Here is a 27,638-nt window from a genome sequence, read left to right as displayed (position 1 = left end):
AGAATAAGCTGGTTCAAACTTGAAGAGGTGCAACCTAACACAACTTTTTAATTCTGGGCCAGAGACACAGATGTATAGAACAGTCTTTGGGACTCTGTGGGAGAGGGTGAGGGTGGGATGATTTGGGAGAATGGCATTGAAACATGTATATTATCATATGTGAAACGAATTGCCAGTTCAGGGTCGATGCAGGATACAGGATGCTCGGGGCTGGTGTGCGAGGATGACCCAGAGGGAGGATAAGAGGAGGTGGGAGGTGGGAGGGGGGTTCGGGAGGGGGAACTCATGTACACCCGGGGCAGATTCATGTCAATGTATGGCAAAACCAACCAATATAATATTGTAAAATAATTAGCCTCCAATAAAAAAAAAAAGGATTATGCTTTACAGATAACTGTTTTAATTGACTAGCCTTGTGGAAAAACAAGAAAATTCTCTCTCTGCCTCTCACATTTGACGATCCTAAGATATTAGTTATTTGAGTTGGATAAAAAATAATGCAGGTTTCAGTTTACCTAAAACCTTTTTTAATTAAAAAAAAATTGATGATCCAGTTTAGTTGCATTAATTGTTTGAGGAAATATAACATTTGTTCCAGTCTGAACTGAGTTGTTATGTGTTTTTATATACTGCATTTCATATGCTCATATAGTTTGTAATTCTATAAATAATTAACATTTAGATTGGTTAAACAAATAAGCACAGTTTGTTCCAGTTTTTCATTCACAGTTTAAACTGGTTCAGATCACTGAGAAGTGTAGTGCCACCATCTATAGTTTCTCTTTTTGTGAAAGCAGATTTAGACACACTTTTTTTTTTGTAATCAAGGGAAAAGGATTTCTCTCAGGAAATTGTGTGACTCCAGTTGATGACTGATCTCAACAGAGGCTGTCGGGATGAGGGTTAGATGAGGCTGTTATTTTTACCATCAGACAGGGAGTCAAAATTGGATCTCTGAGAGCCTTTGATCCCTCCCCCCACCCCTGAGATTAAACTGTGATCCAGAAAGCAGCAGCTTCCAAGGCTTGCATGAGGCCAGTCTTTTTCTGATCTCTGTAGAACATGGCAGCTTACAAAGTGGTTCATGCTGTCTGCTTACTCCTTTGTGGGGTTCAGATTATGGATACCAGACATATCATGCTTAATGAGTGGCAGTTGTTGCCAGAGGAATGGGTGTTGGCTGTTGCTTCCAAAGTAGGCATTTGCTACGAATATCCCAGCACAGACATCAGGGGCAGGGGAACAGGGAGTGTGACGGGAGGACTTGGCATTTACCGTTGTAAGTCCTGTGATTGTGTATTTCAGGGTCTGCAGGTTTTCCATGATGGTTTCTCCAGCCAAAGGACAAAAGTCTTTAGACATGCTCCATTCCACTGGATGGAAAGGGGAGGGGGGGGGGAAAAGAGAGGGAGAGAGAAAAACAGAGAAAGAAAAAGGAAGAATAGTCAGCTATCCAGAATCTCTCTCAAGAACAGTGAAGTGTATCCTCTTTCCCCCATATTGGCAGTCTAACAGTTCTCAGGGTAAGGCCGTTTCCACGTCCGCCATTATTTTTTAAAACAAAAGCCGGAAAAAAGCACTCACTCACTCAACAGTGATTGTGCATGCCGCGTCACTTCAGTTGTGTTCGACTCTTTGTGACCTCCCGGACTGGAGCTGGCCAGGCTCTTCTGTCCACGGGATTCTCCAGGCAAGACTACTGGAGTGGATTGCCATGCCCTTCTCCAGGGGATCTTCCTGACCCAGGGATCGAACCTGCATCTCTTAAGTCTCCTGCAGTGGCAGGCAGATTCTTTACCCCAGCGCCACCTGGTATGTATTTATGTATATAGATACACATATACTAAGACGTATTATATATAAGTTTGTTGTATATAGAAGATAAGTTATTTATTACATGCGAGAAGTGAAGGATTCATTAGGATACTACCTTCTATTTGTTCCCCAGGTCTGGTTTCTGGTTCACCATTTTGCTGAGAGTTTTACTTGAAGATCCCAGGGGTGGTATTCTCACAAATAAAGAAGCCTCCTTTCATGCCCTCCTGCATAATTTGACTCCTCCTTCTAGAGTAATTCTCTTTCTTTAGTGTCCTGTGCTCTACTCCTATGGCTTTCCTTCCCCTCCATGACAGTGTCTTCCAGGCTTTTTCACTGGCTTCTTTTCAGCTGGAGAATTTGGGATTTGTGGCTGGCCTCTTCAGTGCTCCCCACACACCTGACATCTCCAAAGCGGGTGTTCATTCACAGTTAAATCTAATACTCAGATTGTAACACCCCATTTTACTGTGAGACATGCTTTTTCATAACATTTTTCACTGGTGGGGAAAACCCATGGTCAGGAGAGAGACTTGTACATCATCAGGAAAAAGCGTCTTAAGTGACCATTTACACATGGCAGGATTTGAGGCAATCCTAAATGAAGCATGAGCTTAAGTCACATGGAAGACAAGGCCTGCATATTTCTAAACCTCATGATGACAAGCTATAAACCTTAAGATTTAAATTATATTCTCTATGACACTTAAATACTTCAAAATTAAGCCAAACCATCTAAATCCTGCTGCTCCCCCAGACTCAGACAATTCCTCTGCTTGTGGAAGTACTCCACTAAGTACTTTCTCTTATAGGAATGTTTCTCTTCTCTTTTTCTTAATTCTAACTCCTGACTTTGCCACACATCTAGTCAACCAACCTAAAACTCGGTGCATCCTTGCCTCCTCTTTTTCTCCAGTTCCTCACAAACGGTTGATTACTATACCCAGTAAATTCTATTTTTAAATGCCTCCCATAAACTTCCCTCTCTTCCCTCACTGACGCTATTCTAGAGTAGACTCTCATAATCATGAGCATCAACTCTGCAATTGATTTTTTTAGGCCTAATTAATAAACTCTCCTAATTGATTTTTCTGTTCATCTCCATATCCTTATATACTATCTTCTTATTATAACCTGCATTATAGTTTTAAAATGAAGATCGAATTATTTAGTTTCTCTGCCTAAAATCTTTTCACGGGGTCTAGCTGATTTCAAAGTGAGATGAAATCTTAACAAGGCATTCAAGGACCTTCACAGTCTAGTCCCAACCTTATTCTACTATCCTTATGTTCTGCCATTTTCCAAAGCAAAGTCTTTGCTTTATAAGTCTCTGTTGCCTGACTATTATTCTGTGTGTTTTTATGCCTCTGTCTTGTGTTCACCTTCCAACTTTGCTTGTCAAAACCCTACTAATCCTCTAAATTCCTCAGGAATAATTAATTAAATACATCTTTTTCTGTGTCCCCAAAGTACTTTATTTGTATAAAAATAAGATTTAATACAGATAGTTATGCTTTATTGTGTGTGTCTCTTTTTCTTGCTAGATGTTGGGAAATTTAAGAGTAAGAAAAGTGTTAGTCCTTTTCCCCTCTAGATCCACACGTGGATCTGTGTTCTTGGTGCATAGAAGATGCTTACTGAATAGTTCACAAATCAAATACATATATATATTTGTTTTATTGTGTGCATTTGCATATGTACACATGCTCACACACACACAATCCAGAATGGACTGGTTTCCCAACATAGAGATATTTTTCTCATGTGAATCTTCTTCTTCTCTAGATTCTTGCCCTTTGAAGCTCTCAGGCACATTATAAAATCTAATTAGAATCAAATGATTAAGGTTTTATGTTTACTCTCAAATCAAGCCTATACCTTATTATAAATACATATTCTAAAAAATATACATGGATGTATTTTAATATATGTGTTTTATATATGTGTGTATAGATGTGTAATTTTTTTCCCAAATGTTTTCTTATGCTTATGAGCTCTTGAAAAAGCCAAGTTTCTTTAAGTCAAATTAGAGAGAGTTTGTAATCAGAGAATAATGTTGCATATTGTTTTAAGCTAAAAAAAAAGGGAGCAGTCACTGAGGGAATTATCACAAACAAAATGAAAATCAGTAGCACATGTGCAAGGACATTTATAACGAACAAAGAATATAGGAAAATTCTAGAAACAAAAATATCTTTGGTTGCCACTGTGATATATATGCTGACTGATGTGGTGAAGCCCCAAGTCCAAGGCTGAGGATCAAGAGCTTCTGATTTTGGGCTAAGGATTCAGGGTAACAACCCAAAGAAGAGCTAAGGGTTAGTGGGAACAAGAGCAGATTATTTGAGAAGTGATTAATGAAAAGTTTCTCAGAAATGCAGTCTTTAAAATTTCTGAAGAAGCAACAATTTATTTTTGAATAACTGCTGTCATGTTCTATTGAAATATGTTCTACAAAGCATATTTCAGATGGAAAAGAGGGCCTGGCTTCTTGAAAAACAGCATACAAAAACCAAATAGAAGCAGGTTTGTAGGGAGGTATGGTCCTCTTAGGAGTTCATAGACAGGTTTAAACGTTGAAGTCTAATTAGATTTTATAATATGTGTGGATTTCACAGGGGAAGGATCTAGAGAAAGGGAAGACTCACGTGAAAGGAAAAGAATTCTCTACGTTGGAATGGCCAGTCCATTCTGGGACAACCTATAGTTGTTTTCCCTCTATGCACTTCCTTGGGTTGGTGGGCTCTTTTGACATACAGAAAGGTGATTCTGCAGGAATCACTTTGAGAGTCAGTTGGGAGTTCTAAGAAGGCAACTTAGTAAGGTCTCTCTGGAAAGTTATGTGTAGGTAGTTTAAAGACTTAATATTAAAGCCATGAGAAAAATCACTTATAAGTCTGCTCTAAATCCCTGAAGGGTTGGAGCTGTGTATATGAAGTTTAAGACTATATAAGACTTATAATTTTCAGATAAAGATCAGGGCAACTGTTTCTACTTAGGTCTGGGAAATAGAAGCAGGGTTCAATCATGCAATAGCTCACAGCAGTTGAACATTAGTAAAAAAGGTGCCAGACAAAACCTAGGTGTTAGTATTTCTTAACATTTGGCTCTGGCTCAAACTGTGAATCAGTGTATTTATATCAAATAGCTATGAATATTTTAAATGTGATTTGCTATTTTAACAAATATTTCGCTTTTATCTAAGCTTTAGAAATGTCAGCTGGGCGAGAGAGTTCTAGCTGAACCATCACCATTTTCCTGACGACAGTTATGTAAACGACAGACTGAAAGCTTAAGAAGAAAAAGAGCTCCTGACGGTTTGGCTTTGTCATTTGAAGTCTATAATGTAAGGAGAAATGTCCCAGGGAGAAGGGTAGAAAATGCATGACTGGAAGCGTTAGGGTACGCAAGCAGAGACCTTAGTCAAAATGCAGGTCAGTTTCATGCCTCATGGTGTGGATTGAGTGATTAACAAACCCTGAAGAGTTGTAGCAGTGTTATAACTGAAGAGGCCTCCAGAGTCTCAGTGACGGCAGGCACTGCTGTGTGATGATGACTGTGTAAAAGTAAAGGCATAAGGAGGTAACATTGCAGCAATGTCTAGTTTCTCTTCAACTGATTAAAAAAAAAAATACCTAAAACTCGCTATTGTCCAGCTTCTCCCTCAAATCTCACATGACTCAAAGTCTAGAGAAGTTGTTTTACCCTCTTCACACATCAGGAGGGCAGACTGTAAAAGGTATCCTCTTGTCCAGGCCCTAACCAATCTTTCCACTTGAGCCTCACCAGCCACTCGACTTCAGGCCCATTGCTTATGCTGTTTGCTCTTTTAGTATGCTTGCCTTTCCCCAAGTCTTCTACCCACTGCATTCAAACCCCTGGTTCCAGGACCCTTCCTTTCCACAGCTTTTCTCGGCTTTCCAAGGAAAGCCCTTTGCAAAATTCCCCATAGCAATTGTGATACATCTGTTACATTGCACTTGCTTTATTATTTTGTATCTAAGAGATCTGTCTCCTCTTTAGTCTATGAGCTCTCTGAGAGCCTGAACCAAGCTGCATTAATTCCATTAATACCGTGCATCTATCACAGCACCTAGCAATGGCCGCCCACTCCAGAACTTTTGCCTGGAAAATCCCATGGATGGAGGAGCCTGGAAGGCTACAGTCCATGGGGTCACGAAGAGTTGGACACGACTAAGCAACTTCACTTTCACTTTTCACTTTCCTGCATTGGAGAAGGAAATGGCAACCCACTCCAGTGTTCTTGCCTGGAGAATCCCAGGGACGGGGGAGCCTGGTGGGGTGCCGTCTATGGGGTTGCACAGAGTCAGACACGACTGAAGTAACTTAGCAGCAGCAGAAGCACAATATAGGTGGCTCAGTATATATACTGGGTGAACTGAATACTTGATTCATGACTTTGGAATGCTTGAAGACTAAGATAGACAGAAATCTGACCCTGGTACTTAAAGAATAAGAAAACAGTGTTAGAATAGAAAACATTACAGTCAAAAGAGAACAGAAGTTGTTTGAGCTGCTTAATAAGTAGTTGAGATGGAGATTAATTCCTGGTTTTCAGATTCCCAGCGTCCCAGGCTGTTCACTTGTCTATACTGCCTCTGAGGACCCCAAAAATTAAAGTTTATTTCCTATTCCCTATCAGCACTTCTATGGAACCAAAACAGCATTTTTACTGGCCACACTCACCCGGCGCCTTAGCTAATGAATGGAATTTGGCTAGACTGCCCAGCCCAGTACCAGAACGTTATGAAATCTTCCCTTGATCCATCTAATTGTGCAGTTTCTAAGCCGACCATAGCACAAGAGGAAGAGAGAGGGAGAGAGGAACATGCCTAGAAACCCAGAGAAAGATCAAATATAGTAATTTCTAGAGAGGAGAAGATCTGTCTTGCTAAAGCATGAACCCACTCCACACTTGTGAGTTTTAAATTGGGAACTGACATGAAAACTCTGAATCTGGGAATTCTGTTTAGGTCTGGCAACATACGAGATTGGAGCTGCTTGCATTTTTTATTTTAAATTCCCTTGGTAGTTCGAGGAGCAGGGCATGCATTACTTTCAAACAAGAATCTTTATTGTTTGCATAGCACACAGTCTTCCAGTTAATTAGAAAAACATTTTTTTCCCAAATTAAATTTCCCTAGAAAAACAATGATTTAAATTAAGGGCAAAAGGCTTTTTTTTTGGGGGGGGCGGTGGGGGGACACTAGTAAATCCTTCCTGCACCTATTACTTCTAGAAGACTAAAAGTACAGTTGGAATTGGAAGGCTATATTCATTTCTTTATTGTCAGATTCTGCCATCCATAAAATAATATGCCTCTGCTTGTATAGGTTATGTACTGTCTTAGTTTTGCCTGCCATATAACAGAGCTACCTATAGATACAGACATGATGAAGAGATTCTAAATGTTCAGGTTTTTGAGAAGTGCATAACACTACAAAAGAGTACAAGTAACAGCAACAAAACTCAGCTCCACAATCTGATCTGTCTGCTTCTTTATCTCCTAATGGCTTTCTTCTTATGGCTCTTATCTGAATTTGTACTTTCACTTGATCCTCTTTGCTTTCTAAATAAAATATATAATTTTTGTGATTCTTACTACTACTAAGAATTCTTTCTCTTTTTCAAAAGCATGGCATGAAACGTTTGTTGAAGGAATACCAGTCTTTCAGAGGCCCAGCTGCCATCAGTTTAATGTCTTCAGTGAGATTCAAAGAGCTTCACCTCTTGTACTTTTTTGGTCTCTTAACCAGAGGTGCCTTTAAGCAAAAATTTCTTCAGTAATTTCTGCAGTTTGGGGATGAGAAAGTCTGAATGATCTCTACTACTGGAGTTACTGTAAGTATAAGTAAACCCCGAATCCCAGATCATATAGAAATCACTTTTTTTTTTTTTTCATTTATAGGATCTCTTTCCTTATTAGAGTCATCTACTGGATTTTCCTAAAACATTAAATTAAGAGTTAGGAAGGTCTCAGATTTATCACAAACTACAAAGTGCAAAATCTGCTTATGTCATATCTAAGATTAGGTGATATGATAGGGTGGTTTTTAGAGATAGCACAAAGAGGCAGAAGGAGAAAGTCAGAGTTTGGTTCCAACCACATTTAGATCGGATAATTCCAGTGGGTGCTGGAGTTGACCCATATGGCTTGCAAGAGCTGATTGTTAAAATTTCAGGAATTTTTCCAGCTAGAAGTTAAACATAGCCATCATTAAAAATTAAATTGTATAAACTCATAGTTAAATAAATTGTGTTAAAGACAGTAAATAATAAAAACTCATGGCTCCCTAATTTACTGCATTTTATTATTAATTATGCTTTTAAGATTATTGATGCATATTTTATCAATGTGGTAGAAATAGCATGTAATGATGTACTACCACACTTATCTCCCCAGTCTGTTTACTGACATCACATTGGGAGCTTCAGATTGGGTGTGGTGGGAATATGTGCACCTTAGAAATCAGCAAATGCTATGAAATCAAAGCTTGATGTTTTATTTTGTGGAATGTCTAAACCAGGTATTGGCAAACTATAGTTAAAAGCCAAATCTTGCCAGAGGTCAGGCTTTTACATTTTTAAAGGACTGTGAATGCATGCATTCACGCACACACACAGAATATGGGACAGAGACCATATGTAGTTCACAAAGCCTAATATGTTTACTCTCTGGTCCTTTGTAGAGAAATTTGCTGACCACTAGTCTAGACAGCAGCAGTCTAGACTTAAGAAAGTGATGGAGAGTTAATAATTCAAATTAAAGTTAAATGTCTCCGTGGCTGTTATATTATGAGTAACACAAAATAATTGAGGAAATATTCTTCCAGTACTCAGAAGTATTACTTGATTCTCCTCCTGCCCTCAATCTTTCCCAGCATCAAGGTCTTTTCCAATGAGTCGGTTCTTTGCATCGGTGGCCAAAGTACTGGAGCTTCAGTTTTAGCAGTAGTTCTTCCAAGAATATTCAGGGTTGATTTCCTTTAGAATTGATTGGTTTGATCTCCCTGAAGCCCAAAGGATTCTCAAAGAGTCTTCTCCAGCGCCACAGTTTGAAAGCATCAATTCTTCAGTATTCAGCTTGTCCTTATGGTCCAACTCTCACATCTGTAAAAGACTACTGGAAAAACCATAGCCTTGACTCTATGGACTTTGTTGGCAAAGTGATGTCTCTGCTTTTGAATATGCTGTTAGGTTTGTCATAGCTTTCCTTCCAAGGAGCAAGCATCTTTTAATTTCATGACTGAAATCACCATCTGCGTGATTTTGGAGCCCAAGGAAATAAAATCTGTCACTGCTTCCACTTTTTCCCCTTCTATTTGCTATGAAGTGATGGGACTGGGTGCCGTGATCTCAATTTTTTAAATGTTGAGTTTCTAGCAAGCTTTTTCACTTTCCTCTTTCACTCTCATCAAGAGGTTCTTCTTTGCTTTCTGACAAAAGGGTGGTACCATCTGCATATCTGAAGTTGTTGATATTTCTCTGAGCAGTCTTGATTCTAGCTTGTGATTCTTCAAAGCTGGAATGATGTACTCTGCATAGAAGTTAATTAAACAGGGTGACAATATACAGCCTTATCATACACCTTTCCCAGTTTTGAACCAATCCATTGTTCCATGTCCAGTTCTGATTGTTGCTTCTTGATCTGCATACAGGTTTCTTGGGAGGCAGATACAGTGGTCTGGGATTCCCATCTCTTTAAGAATTTTCCACTTTGTTGTGGTCCACACAAAGGCCTTAGCATAGTCGGTGAAGCATAAGTAGACGTTTTTCTGGAATTCCCTTGTTTTTTCCATGAGCCAACAGATGTTGGCAATTTGATCTCTGGTGGTTCCTCTACCTCTTCAAAACCCAGCTTGTGTATCTGGAAGTTCTCACTTCACATACTGCTGAAGCCTAGCTTGAAGGATTTTGAGTACAAACTTGCTAGTATGTGAAATGAGTTCAATTGTGTGGTAGTTTGAATATTCTTTGGCATTGCCCTTCTTTAGGACTGGAATGAAAACTGACATTTTCCTGTCCTGTGGCCACTGCTAAGTTTTCCAAATTTGTTGAAGAACTGAGTGTAGCCCTTTAACAACATCATCTTTTAGGATTTGAAAAAGCTCAGGTGGAATTCCATTTAGCTCCTTTAATTTTGTTCATAGTAATGCTTCCTTACGGACTTTCCTGATAGCCCAGTTGGTAAAGAATCCGCCTGCAGTGCAGGAGATCCTGGTTTGATGCCTGGGTCGGGAAGATCCACTAGAGAAGGGATAGGCTACCCACTCCTATATTCTTGGGCTTCCCTGGTGGCTCAGCTGGTGAAGAGTCCGCCTGCAATGCGGGAGACCCGGGTTGGGTCCCCGGGTTGGGAAGAACCCCTGGAGGAGGAAAAGGCTGCCCCCTCCAGTGTTCTGGCCTGGAGACTCCGTGGGCGGTGCGGTCCACGGGGTCGCGGAGTCCACTGCGACTGGGCGGCTTTCACTTCCGCTCTTATCCTCAGCGCTTCCCGAGGCCCGCTTGACGTCTCACTCCAGGCTGTCTGGCTCTGGGTCATTGATCTCACCATCTGGGTTAGCTGGGTCATAATCACCTTTTCTGTACAGTTCTTCTGAGTATTCTTGCCACCTCTTCTTACTCTTTTCTGCTTCTGTTAGGTCCTTACTGTTTCTGTCCTTTATTCTGCCCATCCTTGCATGAAATATTCCCTTGATAGTTCCAGTGTTTTTGAAAAGATCTCTAGTCTTTCCCACTCTATTGTTTTCCTCTGTTTCTTTGCATTCTTCATTTAAGAAGGCTTTCTTTTTTAAAAAATTAATTAATTATTTATTATACTTATGGCTTTCTTATCTCTTTTTGCTATTCTCTGTATTCTCTGGAAATCTGCATTTAGTTGGGCATATCTTCCCCTTTCTCCTTTGCCTTTCACGTCTCCCTTTCTTTCTCAGTTACTTGTAAAGCTTCCTCAGATAACCACTTTGCTTTTTTGCATTTCTTTTTCTTTAAGATGGTTTTGGTCTCTGCCTCCCATACAGTGTTATGAACCTCTGTCCATAGTTCTTTAGGCACTCTGTCTACCAGAGCTGAACTCATGAATCTATTTATCACCTCCAGTGTATAAACATAAGGGGTTTCATTTAGGTCATACCTGAATGGTCTAGTGGTTTTCCCTACTTTCTTCAATTTAAGCCTGAATTTTGCAATAAAGAGCTCATGATCTGAGTCACAGTCAGCTCCAGATCTTGTTTTAGAGCTTCTTCATCTGTGGCTACAAAGAACATAATCAATCTGATTTTAGTATTGACCGTCTGATGATGTCAATGTGTAGAGTCATCTCTTGGGTTGTTGGAAGAGGTTTTTTCTGTGACCAGAGTAATCTCTTGACCAAACTGTTAGTCTTTGCTCTGCTTCATTTTGCTCTCCAAGGCCAAACTTGCCTGTTATTCTGGGTATCTCTTGACTTTCTACTTTTGCATTCCAATCCCCTATGATGAAAAGGACATTTTTCTTTTTGGTGTTAGTTCTAGAAAGTGGTGTAGGTCTTCAGAGAATAGGTAAACTTTAGCTTCTTTTTCAGCATCAATGACTGGGGCATAGACTTGGATTATTGTAACGTTGAAAGGTTTGCCTTGGAAATGAACAGAGATTCTTCTGTCATTTTTGAGATTGCACCCAAGTGCTGCATTTCAGACTCTTCTGTTGACTATAAAGACTACTCCATTTCTTCTAAGGGAATCTTGCCCACAGTAGTAGATATAATCAGCTGCTTAACTAAAATTAGCTCATTTCCTGTCCATTTTAGTTCACCGATTCCTAAGGTGGTGATGTTCAGTCTTGCCATCTCCTGCCTGACCATGACCAATTTACCTTGATCCATGGGCCTAGCATTGCAGGTTCCTATGTAGTATTGTTCTTTACAGCACTGGATTTACTCACCATCAGACACATCCACAGCCAAGCATCATTCTTGCTTTGGCCCAGCCACTTCATTCTTACTAGAACTGCTGGTAATTGCCCTCTGCTTTTCCCCAGTAGCATATTGAACACCTTCTGACCTCAGGGGCTCATCTGCATGTGTCATATCTTTTTGCCTTTTCATACTGTCCATGTGATTCTCTAGGCAAGAATACTGGAGTGAGTTGCCATTTCCTTCTCCAGTGGACCACATTTTGTCAGAACTCTTCACTATAACCTGGCTGTTTTAGGTGGCCCTGCACAATATGGCTCATAGCTTCATTGAGTTACACAAGCCTCTTTGCTATGACAAGGCTGTGATCCATGAAGGGGATAGGCTATGAGGGATTTATAAGGAAGTGTATGGTATATTTTCTTATTTTATTTTAAAATTGTGTGCTACATATCCTATCAGTAAAACTTATTAAAAGACTGGTGTGTGTATGTGTGTGTGTGTGTTTGTGTGTGTGTGTGTACTTTTTTTCCCTCAGAGATCCGATTGTTTAACATTTACCATCATACCGCTGGATAAATGCTAGATGGTTGCTCAGATAAAGTGTGAGTGTGGATGTATCCTGACTAGCAGGGTATAGTGTCCACGGAGGGTAGATTTCTCAAGGATAACTTAGGTAATATTCTGTTAACTAAGATGAAAATGAGGTATATAAGCCTCTTAAGAAGCGGGAGTGGCACAGTGAGGGAATCTGGGACAAATGTTCATTTCCTAAGGAATTACCATTTGGGAGGTCTGTCCAGTGGTCAAGACCCAGGCACTGGTCTGTACAGGTGCTCAGACTCCGTACATCAGTGCTGCTTGCCAAAGCCAGGACTAGCCCAGAAACTAGCACAGCATGCAGCTTGTAGGGTAGGCATCTGTGGACTTGATTGTAACAGGGATGGACTGGCCAACCGAAACCTCAATGTTGGCTGTATGTATGGCAAAACATCCTAGTCTACTCCGTCTGATGGCCTGAAAGAGCTCCATGCCTAAACAGGGTCATCGGCTTCATTATTATTATAGTCTTTATTACATTTTATTACTATACATTACTGCTACTAATATTTTATTTCATGATTATCTAGGTTTTATGAATGGGCACTTTTAAGACACTGTGGCCTGAAAATGGAAACATTGGTTATTAATTCCTACAAGCCTCTCACTTTTCCTTTTTCTTTGGAACACTGCCGTATAAAGCACCCAGCAGATTACTGCTTTTCTAATTCATTGATGATTCCTTGACATTTCTCAACTTGAGAATGGTTGTGACGTCATTTCTTGATTATATTAGCTATAAATTTTTATATTCTTTGTTGTATTTTCTCCATCACTACTCAACTGCTTTCCTTTCCTTGCAGACTTTTCCACTGAGAAATAGTTATTAGTTTCTCTTATTCTTTAATTTGTGCAAATTGAAGGAGTAGCAATGTAAAAGGGTCCTAGGCCAAATTAACTTCAAATTCTTCTTCTTTTCCAATTTTTCTTATAAGATCTCTCTTTTTGCTTTATTCTCTAGGATTAGGGAAAGCCTTTGTTACCTGTTATTTTATTAGCCTTATTAATTTCACCTTTCCTCAAATATCTGAGAATATTTGTCCAAATTATTTGGGAATTTCTGTAATGTATATATGGGTAAAGCTGAAAGCCACTGTTGAGTCAAGATTGTATAATAAAATCAGTACAATACTTTTGAAGTATCAAATCAGATTTTAGATTACTTATAAAAATATTCTAAAAAGATAGTACACCCATATGTACAAATGTGTGTGATAATTTGTTATGTAAGGGGTATCATGAAAATGAGAGCTTTTTGGTTTGATCTATTTGTCTCAAATATGAAGTAACTAGTAACATTTATAATGTTTGAATTTTTTCTCCATGAATGAAACTAATTTTTATAAGTAAATACTGAGTTTTATGAGCTTCCCCCATGGCTCAGTGGTAAAGATTCCACCAGCAATGCAGGAGGCATGGAGACCCATGTTTAATCCCTGGGTCAGGAAGATCCCCTGGAATAGGAAATGGCAACCCACTTCAGTAATCTTGCCTGGAAAATTCCGTGGACAGAGGAACCTGGTGGGCTACAGTCCATAGTGTTGGGAAGAGACAGACCCGACTGAGTGACTAAACAACGGCAACAATGATAACTCTGTTTTTAAAGCTTTTTAAAGGACCCTCAAGTTATGTCTAAGCAGATTTTCACTTATTTTAGACTGCCTTTTAAGAAAAACTGTCTTGATAATAATTTTTGTTCATTAAAGAAGTGTAAGCTTTTTAAATGCTGTAATGGACAAAGGTGGATAAGAGCAGGGGCATAAAACCAAATGATAATTAGAGATCTGAAGGCTGGGACTGTGGTCCCACACTCCTCCTCCAAGAACAGGCAGCATCTGAAACCTGTTGCGTGGGGTAAGAGCTGCTCTGTGAGCTTCCTGAGATGCTGAGATTTTTGTTTTGTTTTGTTTCCAGTGGAGTGATGCCCTTCTTGTCAGCAGGGAGAAACTCTGACAAGCTGTTTTACTTTCTAAAGCATACAAAGTAGGAAAGTGCAGGATCAGCTGTCTGATTTATACACACAAGGTCCAAGATACGTGATCAATTCACAGCTTTCTGAATCCTGTTGAGGTCCTCATGGAATTAAAATGAAAAGAAAGCAAAAGCATTCCACTTTTTCTGCCAGATGACAACTTTCATTCAGAGAAGAGTAGACTATTTGGCTTTGGAGGTGGGGGGTAATTTTCCTACCCATTTAAAAAAACTATTGAGGCAATTTTGGTTTACAACAGTATGAGTCTCACGTGTTCAACATTGTAGGTCTCATATGTACAGCATTATGTTTCGGCCTCTGTACACACTCCACTGTGCTTGCCACTAAGAATGTAGTTCTCATCTGTCACCATACAGTTGACACCCTTTACCTGTTTGGCTCTCTCCCCACCTCCCTTTATTTTGAGTAACTGCTATTCTCATCTCCGTATCTATGCATTTGTTTTCAATTTGTTTTGTTTTGTTCATTTATGTTGTTTAAAATTTTTTATTTTCCACATGTGAATGAAATCACACAATATTGTTCTCCATCTGAGTCAGCATAATACTCTCAAGGTCCATTGTGTTGTTGCGTATGGCAAGACCTCATCTTTTCTTGTGGCTAAATAGTATTCTGGTGTGTGTGTGGCACACATTCAGTCATCCCTCCACTGGTGGGCACTGAACAGTTGTTTCCATATCTTAGCTATTGTAAATCTACTATACCCAGTTTTACAATCCCATTTTTCTTCTTGGGCTTCCATGATGGTTTAGCTGGTAAAGAATCCACCCGCAATACGGGAGACCTGGGTTCAGTCCCTGGATTGGGAAGATCCCCTGGAGAAGGGAAAGGCTACCCACTCTAGTGTTCTGGCCTGGAGAATTCCATGGACTGTCCTTAACTAATTAAACTATCTAAGGAAAGGACTCATTCCATATTATTTTTGGACACTCACTCCACTCTCATAGAATTATAGAGTACAGGCTCAAGTTGAGTGGGTTTGACTTGAGTCAAATTGAGTGGGTTTATATGTGGACATACATGAGTGAGGGACAGTTCCCCTAGGTCCATCTGGCTCCCTTGACCTGCAAAACAAGAACTTTCTTGGGCGCTTAATCTAATTTCTGAGCCTTGTTTTTCACTACTCTCTGCATTTGCTCTGTGCTCCAGCAAAAGAAAGCTAACACTTAATGAAAATCGACCAGGTTCTTTCACAGATAATTTTGCTATTTTTTTTCCCCTCACAATATTCCTGCAAGATAGGCTAAAATAATTCTGCCAATTTAACAAGTAGCAGAACCGGGAATTAAAGCCAGGTCTGTGTGAACCCAAAACTCACATAAAAACTTTTTTGGGCCTGTGATAAAATCGTCTGTCTTTGTCCTGGTCTGCCAGGCCCTGGGTAACATGGGCCTTCTCCATCTTCTAGCTTCAGTCTCAATGCACTCACAAGTTCTCGTTTTGATTTTTAGATCCTCAAACATGTCAACCTTCTTCTTCTCCACACATACTGTTCATTTTGCTGGAAATGATTTTTCCTTTCGGACTTTTGTAATTGTCCCTTCCTTTCCCCTTACATTTCTAGTGTAAATGTCACTTTTGTACGAAAGTGTTCTCTGATCTAAAGATAAAATTCACGTCCCTGTTACATGTCTCAGAGAGATAATAGTAGCACAGTGATTGCTTATTATTGCAGTTATCTTTTTAATCTTAAAAACACTGTGAAGACAGTGACTATGAATATATATTCCTTAATAGCTAGCATATGACACCAGGGCTTCCCTGGTGGCTCAGACAGAAAGAATCTGCCTGCAATGCAGAAGACCCAGTTTGATCCCTGGGTTGGGAAGATCTTTGGAGAAGGGAATGGCTACCCACTCCAGTATTCTTGCCTGGAGAATGTTATGGCCAGAGGAGCCTGATGAGCTACAGTCCATGGGGTCTCAAAGAGTCAGACACGACTAAATGAATCACACTTCACTACTTTATAGCAGATCGATCTCTCTCTCTAGTTGCTAAGTCATGTCCAACGCTTGTGACCCCATGGACTGTAGCCTGCAAGGCTCCTCTGTCCATGGGATTTTTCAGGCGAGAATACTGGAGTGGGTTGCCATTTCCTTCTCCAGGGGATCTTCCCAACCCAGGAATCGAACCCAGGTCTTCTGCACTGCAGTAGGTCAATAAATATTTATTGAATAGATATTAGATTACTGTTCAGTTAGGTTGTGTGGATATGGAAAGACAAGTGACGTGGTCCCTAGCCTTAAGAAGCTTACACTTTAGTATTATAGTCCATTTTTTATAGATAATGACAGGAGATACAGGGAGATCAAGTGTATCTCAGACCAATGTTCTTACTCCATCACCATGCCAACTCTCAGGAAACAAGTTGTCTTTCCAGCCTGAAGCCTCTCACATCTCCTCTTATCAAAACCTACTTGAGTGAAAGGCTCATGGTCCTTCAACCCTGGTTTTTCTCCCTGATCCCCCAGAGTAATTTTATCTGTCATTCTTTCTGACATTAATGCTCTCTTTTGTATTAGAATGATTCATGGATTGCATTTTCAACTCTATCTGCACAATATATTTAAAGTTTTTCTCCTTTTAATTTTTTTAAACTCAATTGTTATTACCTTCATCCAAACTACCACCATTTCACATTGGAACTCCTAGGACAGCCTCAGAGCTGAACTAGACGGTGTCTCCCTCTGTTCATACCCACTCCCCCATCCCCCGGTCTCTTGAAGCCAGAACAGTCTCTTTGAAACATAAATAATATCACAATACTCTCCTTCATTGAAGCCTTATAACCTTATGAAACCTAAACACCTTAACATAGCCTACAACAGGGGCTGGCAAACTGAGACCCTGTGGGCCAGATCCAGCCTGCCACCTGTTTTTGTGTAGCCTGTGAGCTAAGAGTGGTTTTTATACTGAAAAAAGAATCAAAATGTACTGCAAGTTGTGAAAATTATATGAAATTCATATTTCAGTATCCATAAATAAGATTTTATTGGAACACAACCCCCACTCATTCTTTTACATATTGTCTCAATGGCAGATTTGAATAGTTGCAATAGAGACCATATGGCCTGCAAAGCCTAAAATATTTACTATCTGATCCTTTATAGAAAGAATTTGTAGACCCCTAGTCTACAAGGAATCATGATCTGGCGCCTGCCTACTTCTTTGGAATCCCCTGTCCTACTTTCTACACATTTTGCTTCATCTGCACTTTCTTTTTCTCTAAGTTACTAAGCTATTTCTCCCAAGCTCATCTGCATCTCTCTCCAATATATTATCTTTCTTTATTTAGGGTTCTTAGCATTATCTAAAATCATCTTGTTTAAATTTATTTGCTTATTCAAGAAATATGAGCTTCATGTTTTGTCTGTTTTTCTCCGACTATATCCCCAGGACCTAAAAGAGGATCTGTACATTGTGGGCATTCAAAAACCCATGACTTCTCCCTTAATTTTCTTCAGGGAAGACATTGTATCTGACTCATTTTTGTATTCCTCATAATGACCAACATTGTGTCCTGCATGGAATAATAATAATAGTTTCAAAAATAGCTGTTAACTGAATAAAGTGCCAGACACTGATTTCCTCTTCCTCCTGAGTCAAAGCGAGAAAACACCTGTTGTCATCTGGACCCTAAGAAATAATAAAGTGTGTACAGCATCTTTTTCTACCTTATCTACGGTGCATTGTTTGAGGGCACATTTTAATGAGGGGCCATGAATTCTAGCATATTCCTCAAAGAGCAGTAGCTATAGGTAACTTAAGTGCCCCAATAAAGAGTATTTTTTAGTCGATGGTGAGTTAGGCTCAGTGTTTTCTAATAATGGGAAAGAACCATTGGCAAAAGATGTGTTGGCAGTTTTTCCTATGAAAATTGCTTCAATTATTTTTCAAAAGGTTGTGGATTGCCTTTTAAAATATTGCATGTGCAAATGTTACAAAAAATAAAAAGTAAAAATAAAATCCTGAATTAGACATAAAGAGATGATGGTTTATGAGGAAGCTAATGCCCAGTGATCTTTGGAGGATCCTGGGAAGATATTAATATTTATCGGAGTACTTTGATTTAGTGGGGTATCTATGATCCTGTATCACAGATAATATTTGTCTTATTTTACAAATGAAAAAACTAAGACCCCAAAGAATAAGTAGCTTAAGGATATATAGCTTATCAGCACAGTCTGGATTTGAACCCCTGTCTGTTTTGTCTTCCTCCCAAGCCCATATGAGGAGAGAGTGATAAATGGACTAACAGCTGTGTTGAAGTCTCTTAAGCTAGAGAAAGCCGCAGCGGTGAAGAGTTTGTAGAAAGTATTTATAATGTTTGACTTCCAGTGAGTGAATCTAAGGCAGGGCTCTGGGTTGGCACCTCTGTCTCATTTCCCCAGGGGCCAGCCTTGTCTCCAATCCTGTGATTTCCTTAAGAGAGACCGAGGATAGTGGGCAGTGACCGCCTAGCAGGACAGGAGCTTGTACTCATGCTGGGGACCGTGAGGCCAATGAAGGTGTTCTGTATCTCCGTGTCAGCCACACGTGGCTGTGGTTGCCAAGACACGTACTGATTCAGAAGGAAAAATGGCAACGTAAACAGTCACAGAAAACGCATGTGAATTGCTGGCACGTATTCTGAGCCTGTTTGATCTTATGTAACCTCACTGGTGTCAGACACTCCTCCTTCACCGCCCGCTCCACCTCTCCACCATGACCTACTCTATTCCTCCCGAGTCCTGAATAAGGTCCATGTCCGCTTTCACCTGTTTCTCTCTCCTCTGGATAAACGCTTAAGCGGAGGTAAGAGAGTGCACGTTATTGATTGATTGAATTGACTGAAAGTCGTTCAGTCATGTCCCACTCTTTGTGACCCCACAGACTATACAGTCCATGGAATTCTCCAGGTCAGCATACTGGAGTGGGTTGCCTTTCCCTTCTCCAGGGGATCTTCCCAATCCAGGGATTGAACCCAGGTCTCCCGCATTGCAGGCGGATTCTTTACCAGCTGAGCCATAAGGGAGGTCCAAGAATACAGGAGTGGGTAGCCTATCCCTTTTCCAGCAGATCTTCCTGACCCAGGAATCAAACCAGGGTCTCCTGCATTGCAGGCGGATTCTTTACCAACTGAGATATCAGGGAAGCACAACATGGGGATAAACCAACTCCAAAGCAGGAGTGGTTCCTTAGGATCCAGAGGAATTTGTGGGATAATATAAATAAATAAGGAAAGGAAGGGACGGAGGGAAGGGAGGAAAAGGAAAAACAAAAGAGAGAGAGAAAGAGGACTTCCCTGGTGGGCCAGGGACTAAGAATTGACCTGCACATGCAGATTCCACATGCCCTGGAGCAACTAAGCACTGAGCCACAGCTACTGAAGCCCCTGTGCCCTAGAGCCTGTGCTTTGCAACAAGAAAGGCTCCCGTAACGAAATGCCTGTGCACTGCAACTGGAGCGGGGCCCCAATTCACCACAACTAGAGAAAAGCCTGCATACAGCAGTGAAGACCCAGCACAGTCAAGAAGAAATAAAATTTAAAAGAAGAAAGGAGGAAATAAAAAGAAGGAAGGAAAGGAAAGGAGGAAGGACAGAGGGAGGGAGGAAAGGAAGAAAGAAAAGGAAGAATAAGACCGCTTCAGGGCAGCTGACCATCGTGCTCCTTCCTTTGTACCTCACCAAGGGGGATGTGTGTCTGGGTACCTCCCTGCCGTATTTGTTTTCACAGTCTACTGTGAATTACTCGACAAGGTGCCTGTATTGATCCTGAAAAATTCAGTCTTTAGATTTTAAGGTAAGAATAAGCCTTTCAGAGATTCTGAGGGAGACAAAGAGCCCTGTCCCCCATTCCCATACTCAGATTCTGCTTCTATGTGGAGGATCAGACTAGCTGATAATGAGGGCATGAATCTCAATATGCTCACATAGGGATTCTTTGCTTGAGGTCCAGAAATCTCAAATGGGCTTCAGAATATTAAGGAAAACCCTTCATATTGTAAGCAACATACACGTATTCCACCCCCCCCACAGCTCCCTCTGAAAAGTTATATATCACAATGTAGAATGTATTCCATAGAATCCTAGCTGGAGCTATTTGAAGGTCTGTCTAGTCAAGGCTATGGTTTTTCCAGTGGTCATTATGGATGTGAGAGTTGGACTGTGAAGAAAGCTGATCGCCGAAGAATTGATGCTTTTGAACTGTGGTGCTGGAGAAGACTCTTGAGAGTCCCTTGGACTGCAAGGAGATCCGGCCAGTCCATTCTAAAGGAGATCAATCCTGGGTGTTCATTGGAAGGACTGATGGTAAAGCTGAAACTCCAATACTTTGGCCACCTCAGGCGACGAGTTGACTCACTGGAAAAGACTCTGATGCTGGGAGGGATTGGGGGCAGGAGGAGAAGGGGACAACAGAGAATGAGATGGCTGGATGGCATCACCGACTCGATGGACAAGAGTTTGAGTGAACTCCGGGAGTTAGTGATGGACAGGGAGGCCTGGCGTGCTGTGATTCTTGGGGTCGCGGAGAGTCGGACACGACTGAGCAACTGAACTGAACTGAATCGCTTTTCTTGGAGGTAGTGCTCTAGTTCTCTTTATTTTGTTTGTTGTCTTTGGTTTCAACATTTCTACTTATATGTGATGTCTGTAAGTTTTAAATACTTATAAAACATATTTGAACCAGTAGCTTGGACCTAAAATATGTGTTGAGTGTTCTACAGCTCATCTGTTTAACTGGCAGATTCACCCATGCCTTTTATCTTGGCCCGTGGGGGCAAGTGGAACTTAGTGGGTTTCCAATAAAGATGTGGGAAATGAATGATTGCAATAGTTTATTTAATAGAGAAGATTTTTTTCACGTTTAGAGTTAAAAATGAAGAAGAAGACTTATTTTGCAAACATTCAAAAGAGGTCATCCACTTGTGGGGATGATAAAGCTCTCCAGAGTTTGAAAACCCCTTTATCTATTTTAATATAGATAATAAGGCAGGGAAGGAAAGCCATTGGCAATATCTAAATCAATAGTAAAATACTTGGCCCATAGATGGTGAGAAAAAGAATTATGTGGATTGATTGGAAGGATATATACATAATTGGATCTCAATAAATAAACATGCTGCTAAGTTGCTTCAGTCGTGTCCGACTCTGTGCGACCCCATAGACGGCAGCCCACCAGGCTCCCCCGTCCCTGGGATTCTCCAGGCAAGAACTTTGGAGTGGGTTGCCATTTCCTTCTCCAATGCATGAAAGGAAAAGTGAAAGTGAAGTCGCTCAGTTGTGTCTGACTCTTAGCGACCCCATGGACTGCAGCCTACCAGAAATAAACATAGTTGCGTTTATTGAATTTTGTATCTGTTTGTCCAACACCATATTAATTGCTGACATATTTGGGATAAGAAATCAAGTTCAACTTTCAATCTAGTACAATTTGGCTGATTGACGAGACTTGCAGTGCTGCCCTGTCTGACACCAGATGATGTAAAGTACTGGGGATATGAATATGAATAAGCCTCATCTTAAAACTCAAGATAATTATAGTTCAATGGGGGAGAAAGACAAGCCAGTAAGTTATAATGCAATAAGTGTTGTCATAGAGGCAGGCTTAGAGTGCGGGCACCCTCAGAAATCTGAGGAGAGGGTGGTTAGGGATAACTTTCTGGACAAACTGGCCCTGGGTAGACTCCTGAAGGATGTGTTAAAGGCATTCTAGCAGAAGCTTCTGGGTGTGCAAAGACACAGAATCATGGCTGGTCGGGATGGCAGGGCAGTTAAGGAGAACAGAAGAGGTGATTGGGATGCGAGTGTGACTTTAATCAGTGATGAGATTCCACAGGGAGGCAGGAGCTCATCATGCTAACAAGTATCAACATTATTTTGAAGGCATTTTGGAGCTATTGAAAGATCAGTCCATCATAGGATCAGATTTGCATTTTAGAAAGCCCTCTATTATGGTTTGTGGGAGAAAAACTGGAGAGAGGCAAGGCTGTAGTCAGGGAGACCAGAAAGATTCTACTAGTGCTGTGAATCATGTGAGGCAGGGTACCAGCTCAGGGCTGGCATTATCTTTGCCCTTTGTAAAGGGGAGGAAAGTGCCTGACTTCTTGTTAGCCACCACAATATACCTTTTCCTATTCACTGAGATATTTATAAGCCAAATTTTTATGTAAATCCAAATATTTGGCATTTCAAACTCTCATAGGAAATGGTAAATACTGGAGTTCTATTCTTTTTTTTTTTTTTTAAACTAAGAGCTATTAGCAACACGGTATACTTAAAAATTTCCAAATCAAATATTCTGGTCATATCCCTTCAGGTATATTTAATGGGTCTCAGCTTGACTCAGGGTTCAATTGCAAGCAGTAAGTCAAGGCTATGGTTTTTCCAGTGGTCATGTATGGATGTGAGAGTTGGACTATGAAGAAAGCTGATCGCCGAAGAATTGATACTTTTGAACTGTGGTGTTGGAGAAGACTCTTGAGAGTCCGTTGGACTGCAAGGAGATCCAACCAGTCCATTCTAAGGGAGATCAACCCTGGGTGTTCACTAGAAGGACTGATGCTGAAGCTGAAACTGCAATACTTTGTCCACCTCATGCGACGAGTTGACTCACTGGAAAAGACTCTGATGCTGGTAGGGATTCGGGGCGGGAGGAGATGGGGACGACAGAGAATGAGATGGCTGGATGGCATCACCGACTCGATGGACATGAGTTTGAGTGAACTCCGGGAGTTGGTGATGGACAGGGAGGCCTGGCGTGCTGTGATTCATGGGGTCGCGGAGAGTCGGACACGACTGAGCGACTGAACTGAACTGAACTGAATAAAAACAATGACATCTCATTGCTCATTCAGTACTTGGGTAGCTGTCCCCATCTCTCTTTTCCACATGCAAAACCTCAAGAGTTGGTTGAATTTGAGGTGAGCTGAAATCTTCTTTGACAGTAGGTTTTTTGGAGGATACTTTCATCCTTAAGTAGCTTTCCAAACAACACTCAGATAGTGGCAAGAGATCAAAGAAATGCTTTGTTACCACAGGGGCTGCTGAAATTGTTATTTCCCCTGCAAAAGTTCTCCTTTGCAGAGAAGAAAGTTGATCACACTTACTGGGCATTGGAGCCAATACTCCTCTTTGCAAAAGCAGGCCCAAACCCAGTGAGATGTATATCCATACTGTGGGTCCTATGCAAAGAATCCCAGAGGGGGAAATGGGGGAAGAAGTAACAAAAGAAGGTGAGCATGTGGCTGGTAAGTCTCCTTCTCATCAGGAGAATAACAACTTACAGTTCCAAAGCATTTTAGTTTGCAATACCTTCTTCCACATTTTTCTCATTTGATTTCCACAAGCCTGATGCATTTTTCTCATTTTAGAGGTGAGGTCAAAGACTCTTCAAGACCGTGTACACTGGCCAGGGCCACACACTGGGAATGAATGGGAGGGTCAGATTTCAAACCTGTGTGTGTCTGGTCTCAAAAATCCAGTGCCTCTTTCCCTCTTTTAAATGAAACTTCAGCATGTACTGAGAGGTGAGGAAAACAGTAGCTGTAGAGAGGAAAACATAGAGGTACACAGATCTGTGAGTTTTAATTTTGAGAAAGTCTGAGAGATTCCTGTGAGTTTTAATTTTGAGAAAGTCTGAGAGATTCCTTCTGAATCTTCAGTTACCTGTCAGATGAAGGCATTATTCCATGGACCAACTCTGTCCCACAATGAAGGTTAGGTGTGTTATGCCTTGTAACACCAAGGGGCTCATCTGCTTGTGCAAGGGCAGGGTGATGTCTTGATTATTCGTTTTTCCCCCAAAGTGTTTTTATTTTAAAATAGAAAGTCAGAAGATAAAACATAGGGCATTATTTCTCTACAAAGTTTCCAAACTTGTTTCCTGTACTGAAAACATAATGGATTACAAGTATATGCTGCACTCCCATTGAAATATCCAGGGTTATGCCCAACTACATGCACCCTAGGTATAATTTCACATCTTTTGTGCTCAAGACTCCAACTGCAATATCATAATCATTCTTTAAACTATATAAACACCTCGTAGTTGATAATAACAACACTGGCGTGATACAAGAAGGAAACTGAGACTATTCAAATAATAGAGGCTTAATTTTAATTTTTTGAGTGGGAGCTGGAGCTGCTTTAAGATGGCAGGTTTTTCTGGTGCTTCTCAAATTATATTCATTCATTTTCTCAATTATTTGCCATTCGTTCATCCTTCCAGCTGTCTATTTGTTCAGTCTAGATGTTGGGAGAAGGTGGGAGGGCATGTCATACAGAGGGAACAGCATGTGAAAGTGCAAGAAGGCATGAGATTGTTATGCCTTGTAACACCAAGGGGTTCATCTGCTTGTGCACCTCCCCCCCCCATTCCTCTTCAGGGTTGTGGAAAAACATGTGGCATCTAGAATAAGAAGTGTTCTGATACAAAATTCTGGGGCCAAATTCTCCTTATTGCTCAGATTCTTCACCTCTGTGCGTGTGTGCATGCTAAGTCGCTTCAGTCCTGTCCGACTCTTTGAGACCCTATGAACTGTAGCCCACCAGGCTCCTCTGTCCATGGGATTCTCCAGGCAAGAATATTGGAGTGGATCGCTGTGCCCTCCTTCAGGGGATCTTCCCAACCCAGGGACTGAACCTGCATCTCTTAAGTCTCCTGTATTGGCAGGCAGATTCTTTACTGCTAGTGCCACTTGGGATGCCCTCTTCACCTTTACTAATGCTAATTACTATATTTTAATGACAGTTTCCAGTTTCAAAACTCCTTCATGTATCCACATTTCCATATATGATTACATAATTCTTTGAGTGTCTTTAAGATTGGAAGGCACTGTGCTGGGTGATGGGGATATAAACAGGAATAAGACATCACCCTTGCCCTAGGACTCACAAACAAATGGGCGGATGGATAAAGTTACAGGCAATTACAGTAAGATGTGATCTTTCAGGTGAACAAAGTGTTGTTGAGGTTCTAAGGACCATCAAAGTTGGGAGGGGGTGGAATAAAGGAAGGTGATACTTGGTCTGGGTTTTGAAGATTGAGTGGAATTTTGCCACACAGAGAAGGGCATTCCAGGGGAAGAAATTGAGGGTTGAAAGAGTTGAGCATGATAAGTCACAGCAGAGGAAAGAAGGATGTGGGGGCTGAGGGATGGGCTGATACATGAAAGTCCTTGATGCAGTTCTGAGGGTTGGTTTTTATCTCATGGGGGCCAGTGAGGGTTAATGAGCAGGGCAATGACATGATCAGCTCATGTGTTAACTTGATGACCAGTGTCAGTATAAGGAGAGTAGTGAGAGGCATTTAGATCTCACAGACTCTGCTTATTCTTACATTTTAAGTAAGAGAGCTAATTCCTAAAATGTTTCACTGACTTTCACACAGCTAGTAGGTGCCGGTATTACAACTCAGCTGCACAATTTCTGACGTTGTTCTCACAGAAACCACATGCCCGTGTGACACATGGCCCACAGACTCTTTCTTTTCGGTAGGGCCTATGGTTGATAATATTTGGAGTGTCTGCCCAGCTCATTCACTACCAACACTGTGCACAGATAACTTAGATTTCCCATGAAGGTCTGGCATGCCTGAGAACTGTGACTTTTCCATACAATTCTTCCCCTTCCCCCCACCCCCCTCATTTCAACTCAGTTACTAAGATGAATCTACTCAGAGTAACTGTTGAATGGTGCTGACAGATGCTTGAACCACATCATATAATTGCTGCTGTACAAACATGCTATTGCTTTCACCCTCCTAGGCAGGGACCAGGACTCTGGGAGCCTGGACAACTGCAGTTCTAGACCTGGAACACGTCTCTCACTGTGGAACCTGTCTCTCCCTGTGGCTCTTCTTAAAGTTCACAATTGCATCACCACTTCTGCCACTGAGCTTCAACAGTAAATGAAAGTCCAGTCAGAAGCCAAAAACAGTTACACAGCTTTGGCTTTCCCCTTTATGGAATAGATTCTTCCATTTTAATAGAAACTACAAAACCTACTGGAGTCGGGTCACAGCTGAAATTAAGTGTTTCCGGCATCTTAATGATCACCACTCAATTTATTTTGAATCGTTTTGAATGGTAAAATGTCACATCAAGGTATTCATCATCACTATTTGTTTAAAAATGTCTTACCACTTATTTTATTTCTTTAAGCTTTAAAATAGAAAAGTAATAAGCATCTCATGATTCAGGGTTTTGATTTTTAAATAGCATGTATGATGAACTGATTATTTAGTTACCTACAAATTTTAATAGCACACAAAGAGAAGAAATAGTTAAAAATGCATATGTGTTGGAGTTGGGGAGGTTTGGTTAAATGCTGCCTGAGGCTGGAGAATGAAGAGGATTTTACTTATTTTAGTATTCACTATATCAAGAAGTCTGGCATAAAACTGCACAGTCCAATAATTCTACTGAAAACTAATTTGCAAGTAAAAAGCCAAGGACACCCAATAAAACATTTAATTGGTACATATATAAGTGACATATTTGCGAGATACCATCTCACCCTGCTGCAAAGATATTTACTTTTAAAATGTATTATTTACTTATAAATTATCTGACTAGTGTTGGGAGATAAGTGATTTTAAAATGATGTATAAATTTGTAATAAAAGCTTTCATTTTCAGAAGACATTGAAAATATCTGATTTTTCTAAGTTTTCCACTTATTGAAAGGGATGAAAATGCAAGTTTGAAGTAGGAGATCTGATATCTTTATTTTTTTTTAAAGTGACATCACACACAGAAAATATCCAAACACTGCAGAAAGTTATATTCTCCCTTAACTTGCTTCCCAGAGGCAACCACTGATACCAGTTCTTTACTTTCCCTCTAGATATCTTCCATATGGATAGTAATAGAGGATATTCTCTGAAAAACCAGGCTGATGTACTGTTTCCTCATGAGTAAGATGACAGAATGCCTGGTGAACTGGGTTGTTAAATGACATAATGATATGAAAAATACTTGACAAACTTTGGAACAACCTGCAAATAATAACCAGCCATGGAGTCCTTAATCCAAGTTAATGGACTGCTATAAAACCTACAAGTCTTAGCTTCACAATGTCTATGAAAGTCTAGAAATTATAGATAAAATATACTGGGTATATGAATAAGTGCATTTTTTGGTTTGTTTTGTCCTGTGTTTTTCCTGGGCAGGCAAAGCCATTGTGTCCATGAGGTTTGCTAAGGGAGAATGATATCAAAGTTGTTTAGAACCAGTCTTCTAGAGCCTAAGTTCCACTTTTTTTGGGATTGTGTCCTATTCATTGAATGTGCGTTTAAGGAAGGAGAGGATGCAGATTGTGAAACGATTTAGAATCC

General features: G+C 40.5%; 1 protein-coding gene across 1 annotated transcript in view; it reads right to left on the bottom strand.

The window, feature by feature from the left end:
- Positions 1 to 27,638, bottom strand: part of ANKFN1 (ankyrin repeat and fibronectin type III domain containing 1) — a 303,707-nt gene that overhangs the window by 86,833 nt on the left and 189,236 nt on the right. Inside the window, exon 7 of the mRNA XM_055399005.2 lies at positions 1,276 to 1,373. Within this exon, the coding sequence (XP_055254980.2) occupies positions 1,276 to 1,373 (98 nt within the window). The remainder of the gene's footprint in view (positions 1 to 1,275; positions 1,374 to 27,638) is intronic.

Source organism: Moschus berezovskii, chromosome 20, assembly GCF_049115385.1.
Source record: "Moschus berezovskii isolate FMDL1 chromosome 20, NW_MosBer_1.0, whole genome shotgun sequence".
In the NCBI taxonomy this organism is placed as follows: domain Eukaryota; kingdom Metazoa; phylum Chordata; class Mammalia; order Artiodactyla; family Moschidae; genus Moschus; species Moschus berezovskii.
This window is presented reverse-complemented; position numbering and strand designations above follow the sequence as displayed.